Here is a 7,606-nt window from a genome sequence, read left to right as displayed (position 1 = left end):
ATCCATTAACTAAAAGTATGACGATCATACTTTAAACAAATTAGTGTTTAAAAAGCCAGGTTAATAGAAAGCTTTCTATAAATGTTTTGTTGCGTTTAACTGCACTTCCTTAGTAGGTGATGTCAGAGGTCAGCATGTGGGAGAAGTCGGAGCTCAGATGATAGACGAGTTTCCCAGTAGTAATTACCAGTTGGAGGGGTGATAAAATCCTTTATTTTATATTTTTATCCCGTTTGTATGTAGTAAATACCACCTTCTCACTTGGTTATGAACTCAGCATTATCATTAGGTTGTCAAAAGGCCAAAACAGAAAGAGATGTCATACATAAAGAAATAACTGTGTGTAAGACAATACATACAGTTGAAGACAGAAGTTTAGCCAAATACATTTAAACTCAGTTTTTCACAATTCCTGACATTTAATCCTAGTAAAAAAATCCCTGTTTTAGGTCAGTTAGGATCACCACTTTATTTTAAGAGTGTGAAATGTCAGAATAATAGTAGAGAATTATTTATTTCAGGTTTTATTTCTTTCATCACATTCCCAGTGGGTCAGAAGTTTACATACACTCAATTAGTATTTGGTAGCATTGCCTTTAAATTGTTTAACTTGGGTCAAATGTTTCGGTTAGCCTTCCACAAGCTTCCCACAATAAGTTGGGTGAATTTTTTGCCCATTCCTCCTGACAGAGCTGGTGTAACTGAGTCAGGTTTGTAGGCCTCCTTGCTCGCACACGCTTTTTCAGTTCTGCCCACAAAAGTTCTATGGGATTGAGGTCAGGGCTTTGTGATGGCCACTCCAATACCTTGACTTTGTTGTCCTTAAGCCATTTTGCCACAACTTTGTAAGTATGCTTGGGGTCATTGTCCATTTGCAATACCCATTTGCAACCAAGCTTTAACTTCCTGACTGATGTCTTGAGATGTTGCTTCAATATATCCATATAATTTTCCTCCCTCATGATGCAATCTATTTTGTGAAGTACACCAGTCCCTCCTGCAGCAAAGCACCCCCACAACATGATGCTGCCACCCCTGTGCTTCACGTTTGGGATGGTGTTCTTCAGCTTGCAAGGCTCCCCCTTTTTCCTCCAAACATAGCAATGGTCATTATGGCCAAACAGTTCTATTTTTGTGTCATCAGACCAGAGGACATTTCTCCAAAAAGTACAATCTTTGTCCTCATGTGCAGTTGCAAACCGTAGTCTGGCATTTTATGGCGGTTTTGGAGCAGTGGCTTCTTCCTTGCTGAGCGGCCTTTCAGGTTATATCGATATAGGACTTGTTTTACTGTGGATATAAATACTTTTTGTATCTGTTTCCTCCAGCATCTTCACAAGGTCCTTTGCTGTTGTTCTGGGATTGATTTGAACTTTTCGAAACCAAAGTATGTTCATCTCTAGGAGACAGAACGCGTCTCCTTCCTGAGTGGTATGACGGCTGCGTGGTCCCATGGTGTTTATACTTGCGTACTATTGTTTGTACAGATGAACGTGGTACCTTCAGGCGTTTGGAAATTGCTCCCAAGGATGAACCAGACTTGTGGAGGTCTACAATTTTTTTTCCTCAGGTCTTGGCTGATTTCTTTTGATTTTCCCATGATGTCAAGCAAAGAGGCACTGAGTTTGAAGGTAGGCATTGAAACACATCCACAAGTACACCTCCAATTGACTCAAATGATGTCAATCAGCCTATCAGAAGCTTCTAAAGCCATGACATAATTTTCTGGAATTTTCCAAGCCGTTTAAAGGCACAGTCAACTTAGTGTATGTAAACTTCTGACCCACTGGAATTGTGATACAGTGAAATAATCTGTCCGTAAGCAATTGTTGGAAAAATGACTTGTGTCATGTATTAAGTACATGTCCCAACCGACTTGCCAAAACTATAGTTTGTTTAACAAGAAATTTGTGGAGTCGTTGAAAAATTAGTTTTAATGACTCCAACCAAAGTGTATGTAAACTTCCAACTTCAACTGTACTTAACAAGTTTTTTTTAATCTTTTTTTTTTATATAGCCCTTTGTACATCAGCTAATATCTCGAAGTGCTGTACAGAAACCCAGCCTAAAACAAGTTGCATTATACAGTAGCTGTAGCCTTTAGGTATGCGCTACCCATTGATTAACCTTCACCACTATTCATTACCTTAGTTTACTTACACAGTAGCGGCTGGTACTCATACGAGACCCTCGTCCTTCAGCATATCAGTGCAGACAGTTGTCACGCTATGTGTAGTTAGACAACGATGAATGTCTGGAATATGAGTATGTTGGTGAATGTGTGTGGCATTGTATGTTAAACAAAGGAAGGCTCAGTCAGTCGTTTACCTGCACTTTATTTGTTAAGCTTGGTCAGGTGTGTATTTTGTGTTGTGTGTTTGTCACTCGTGTGCTTTCATCACGACAGCCGTGGTAGTGTAGGAGAAGGGACTCAGCAACAGGGCCAGAGTGTAGTGACGATGTCCCTCCGCGTGGGCCTCGAACACCACCTGTACACACGGCACATCAGTTTGTACTGCTGTTTTACTTCTATGAATTCTCTCCCACAGACTGACATCCAGGAAGACCGATTTACTTTTGTCCAACTAGGTCTATGAACTCTTTCCACTTAGGACAAATTCTTTCCATTGAGGACAAACATTGTAGAGTAGCAAACAAAAAGCTATTGATACAGGTCAAAGCCAGTGTGCTGTCGCAAGCAATTTAATCACATCATGGCGTTTCATATAATTCATAATGGAAGGGGGGATATTGTCACATTCTGTTATTTTCTTTTCCCTTTAACCATTTAATTATTCTGTCTCCGATTTTTAGGTCCAAATGTTTATGGTTTGTCTACTTTCCATGGTGAGTAATATTTTATCTATGGGGTAAAACTGGTGTAGTTCTAGATGTAATCTAGTCTTTAGGCACATTACTGAGTTACAAATGTCCACTGTCTGGCCTACTACACACTCAGGTTGTACACAAGATTCTACATGGAACCAAAAAGCGTTTTCCTTTGGAGACAGCCGTGGAACCTTTTTGGAACCATTTTTTCTAAGAGTGTACTGTAGTACATCATGCTACACAACCTTAGTTTGTACTAGGTCTCTGAGAGCAGTGAGAGGGTTAAAGGTTGGTGATTGTACTCACTTCAGCAGTCTCGTGGAAAGGCGTGGTTCCCTGAGACTTCCAGTAGGCCTTAGTGTCAAACTCAACTCGGTACACCCCCGACTGGAAGTCCTGATCTGAGATCAGATTATGGACCTCCCCTGTCAAGTCTGTCACTCTAAGAGAGAGAGGGTGTCACAGGTTAAACTTTTTTATAGCTTAGAAGCATAACATTTCATTATGAAATTGGTTAACAAATCTTTCTGAATGCATATTATATTAGTTGAAATAAGTCAGTTAACAACATTGCCCAAACAGTGGTGCATCCTCATACGTACCCACTAGCAACCTGTGCCCAGGTCACTCCATTGACTCGTCGGGAGACACTCAGTGCCACGGCGCCCGCTGGTACACCCTTCACCGCATCCAAAATCTTAACCATTAACGGGCAGTGAGTGTCTGACTCACCGTGCCTGTCCTGGACCACAAACCACAACCATGGTTATAACTAATACAATCCATGAACTGGCTGAACCACAAACCAACCGTCACACACTGCACACAGTATCACAGTCATTCAAGACTTACCACAACACAATCATAACTAACAATACACATAACACAGGACCTAGTTTACAAAGACAAACACTATAAACAACATCCTGGGCATTGGGAAGACTGACCACACAAATATAAACACCCATGGCTGGCCAGACACAGTTAAAAGTTCAGTGTTACTTTTTGGCTATCAGTTGGTGCCCAGCATTAGCATACCCATGTGCCTACGCCAGCCAGACACAACACCCCTTACAAAAAAGAAATGCTGTTTTGAAAGTGCACTAACTGCAGTTGACTGTGGTATTTTGGATGCAATAATTGCAGAATAACTTCAGTTTACTGGGCAGCAGGTAGCCTAGTGGTTAGAGCGTTGGGTCAGTAACCAAAAGGTTGCTAGATCGAATTCCTGAGCTGACAAGGTAAAAAATTGTAATTCTGTCCCTGAACAAGGCAGTTAACCCACTGTTGCTAGGCCGTCATTGTAAATAAGAATTTGTTCTTAACTGACTTGCCTCGTTAAATAAATAAAATAAAAACTGCAGTCGCACTGCAAAATTACTGCAGTAATATTGTATTTGCAGCATACTGCATTTATACTGCTATCTTACGAAATAAGGGACAACTCTGCCAACAGGGTCAGAAATACATAGTAGACAGACGGTAACCTACAGTAATGCATTCTGTCATCACTATTGGTCAGACAAGGCTGGTAGAGTTCAAATAATAGCTATAGAAATGGTTAGAAACATTTAACCAGTTGTAATCATGACACTCGGCCTTAATATTGTTTATTTGGTTCTATCACGAGATAAAACCAGTCATTAAACAGAAGGCTTGGAATATGGGCTTGACTTTCTAATTATGAAAGTATCTGACGAAGTTAGACATTACAAAACTGCCATTTTGTAATGTCTGAGCTTTGGATTTTGAGGATAGAAAATGGTAGAAAGCTAGAATGCTAGAAACGTTGTCCAGTGCTCCCATGTAAAATGGGGGAGGAAAGAATGAGGACTTCTTTTTCCAGCTAATTTTAGTCATTTCCAGTGTAGTTGGAGGACAAGAAGGTCAAAGTGCGGATGTGGACCAGAGAGAACAAGTGGTGATGTGAGGTCATTGACCGCGTTGCATTCCATCCCACACTGATGGTAAACACTACTGCCTGTAATGCACGCACGCACACACACTCCAAGATGCTGATAGCATCTGACAGTGTTGGAAGCTACTCTGAAAATATAGTTTACCAAGCTACCAATTACTTCACACTGAAGGAAGTTAAGCTACCCTTAAGAAAAATATACTTAACTAAAGTTACTGTGAAAAAGTAGTTCACATCATCTAAACTATTTTGTGGTAAATTATATCTAAATTTGAAATATCATACACTACAAATTGCAAGAACAGATCACTCTGGACTCAGATGTTAACAGAACGTGTAATTTGGCTGATTTAAAACACAAACTGTGTTTTAAGGGACAGTTATGCAGGTCTGATGGCGAAAAATAGAGAAATTGTCTACTTCACCTTTTATTTTATTTTTGCCCAAAAAAGTAGTGTGTAGTTCCAGTAGTTGGCTACACCTCTACATGGCAAGAAAGTAAAATGTTTTTTTTTGCTACTGCAAAATGTAGTTAAACTAGTAATTTAACTATATGTAGTTCAGTATTCCCCAACACTGGCATCTAATATCTCAACTTCAAACACGAACAACTGCGCAAATGTTTCATATTCTAGGTATGACTTTTTATGATCTAATATTGTACGTTTACACAGCTAACAAACCTTATCAGTTATTGTTTATCAGTTATATGCCCTGACAACATTCTGACAACATGCCCTGACAAGCCCACACTGAATGGTGCAGTGACCCCTGACAAAGACCGACAGATGCCCAAACATACTCACCACTGGGGCGGCGCTACAGAGTAGGACAGCAGTGGCTAGCAGCACACAGAGCAGTGAACTGTCCATTTGGAGCGAAAACTGGTTGGTGGCTCTAACACAGGCAAACCTATAGACTTAGACTGACTGACTGACTGACTGACTGGCATAGAATTGGGCAACACACCCCTATCTGGTACCTTTATACACTGAACCCCCCTCCCCCCCGCCCGGTGCCTGACGAGAGGCCGGTGCCTGCATCTATTGACTAAGTCAATAATGAGGGAATCAGTAACTCTCACACACAAATCATGCTTTGTGGCCATCTTATAAACATGTGATTGGTAAGAGGATAATGTAGGTGCCAGTCTTCTGAGATTACAGATTAGTCTAACCTGGAACAACAATGGATGGGTCCAATCCAGCAGCGGATATAAATGTCACCTTAATTAACCTGGAGAAAGAATTACAAACCACGTTCTCTCAATGCCCAGACCCAGATTTACCTGTCATTAGGTGAAATTACATTACATTGCAGAATGTTATCAAAAGTATCTGCTGTTTATCACTAAACACATCGCTGCCAAACAGAGATTCATAGTACTTCATACCAATCTCAAATACGACACAAACCTACATCCTGGTTCTGGAGGATACTCTAGCATACACAGTAGAAGTACAAGTTCAGCTCTTGAAGTAAAAAATGCTTTCCTGAAGACAACAGATTGACTCCTCAAGAATGAATAAGAAAACAAGGCCCTAGATAAATCCTGACTTTTCAAAGTTATTTTATAACATGTTCCTGTTCCAATACTTCCTCTCCTCTCTTGGCTATTGATAGAGGCTTAGTGCAATGTGTCAAACTGTCATACGGTACAGTATATTCTTACATTTTGCCTGCAGATGGAGCCAAGGCATTTATAGCTCATGTTGGTTAGTGATAAACCACCGGTGGAGGCCTATATTCAGTAGGTTGCAATGTTCAGAGGCCGACACACAGATTTAAAAAAGTTTAGTTATATAGGTGTTAAACTCTTCTGTATACTTTTGACCTTTTTATCAGAGTATTCCCATATCAAACAGGACAGTCTGTGGTAACAGGTGCGTGTGCTGTTGAGAAGTGTATCTGTTGGCCCCCGTGGTTGGAGAGTTTTGTGGTGTGTGAAGACGCCCTGCAGGTCTCTTCATGTTTGTTTTACTGCTTCTCTTCTCACTGCCCTGAGGGGAATCAAAATATTAATGATCTATTATGACACCTATGAGAACCACAGACCACAGGTAGTTTGTCTCAAACGGCACCCTATATAGTGAACTACTTTTCAAAAGTAGTGCACTACAAATGGAATAGGGTGCCATTTGGGACATATTCACTCAGCAGTTTATTGAGCTAGAACTGACAACCGAGAGAAACCACTGGCTGTAAAGAGATTAATACGCACTAATAATTATTTTTTTCCCCACCAAAACATTTATTTAATAAGCATGTTCAGACAATTTATTTCATTTATTATATTTGTTAAAAAAAGGAAACAAAACATTGAACGTCAGAAGTTTCAAACATTAAACCATCGTTGGCATTCCATCATTGTTAACAAAAACAATGGTGTTGGTGTCTGTGTAGTGATTCCCAGTGCTATAGTATATGATAATGCAGGATAAATTGTACATTACAAGTATTATTTTTCACATTTATTTTCCCCCATACAAGCGCAGTCTTGTATCTAAACATACCCCACTCTGTCTTGTGATTTACAATAACAATGTTTAAGTAGTTTCTGTTTGAAAAAAGCTGACACCCATTGACTTTGTAGTAAAGGCTGAAATAAAACCACATACCACAAAAAACGAAAGACCAAACATACTGCATTTCCCTATGGGACTCCCAATCACAGCCGGATGTGATAAAGCCTGGATTCGAACCAGGGACTGTAGTGAAGCCTCTTGCACTGAGATGCAGTGCCTTAGACCACTGCGCCACAGTGCACTACTTTTGACCAGAACCACAAAAGCTGAAAGACCCAACATACTGCTTTACATAAAAGATCTATGATTGATAAACCAATGACTGACAAACATA

The 7,606-nt window shown here is 40.1% G+C and overlaps 1 protein-coding gene across 1 annotated transcript; it reads right to left on the bottom strand.

The window, feature by feature from the left end:
* Positions 1 to 2,319: 2,319 nt before the first annotated feature.
* Positions 2,320 to 5,739, bottom strand: ttr (transthyretin (prealbumin, amyloidosis type I)). The gene is made up of 4 exons (XM_071346040.1): positions 5,554 to 5,739; positions 3,432 to 3,571; positions 3,136 to 3,271; positions 2,320 to 2,489 (listed from the first exon to the last, which is right to left on the bottom strand). Exons 1-4 carry the CDS (start codon positions 5,617 to 5,619, stop codon positions 2,382 to 2,384), a joined length of 450 nt encoding a protein of 149 aa, XP_071202141.1. The 5' UTR covers positions 5,620 to 5,739; the 3' UTR covers positions 2,320 to 2,381.
* Positions 5,740 to 7,606: the final 1,867 nt, after the last annotated feature.

This window comes from Salvelinus alpinus, chromosome 16, assembly GCF_045679555.1.
Source record: "Salvelinus alpinus chromosome 16, SLU_Salpinus.1, whole genome shotgun sequence".
Lineage (NCBI taxonomy): Eukaryota > Metazoa > Chordata > Actinopteri > Salmoniformes > Salmonidae > Salvelinus > Salvelinus alpinus.
This window is presented reverse-complemented; position numbering and strand designations above follow the sequence as displayed.

What these genes read in the sequence shown, in the direction of transcription:
- ttr (XM_071346040.1), bottom strand. Translation starts at nt 5,619, where the DNA reads ATGGACAGTTCACTGCTCTGTGTGCTGCTAGCCACTGCTGTCCTACTC. An exon ending in TGGGCACAGGTTGCTAGTGG is followed by an intron (nt 3,272 to 3,431) that starts GTACGTATGAGG and finishes TCTCTCTCTTAG; the next exon opens with AGTGACAGACTTGACAGGGG. An exon ending in CTTTCCACGAGACTGCTGAA is followed by an intron (nt 2,490 to 3,135) that starts GTGAGTACAATC and finishes CCGTGTGTACAG; the next exon opens with GTGGTGTTCGAGGCCCACGC.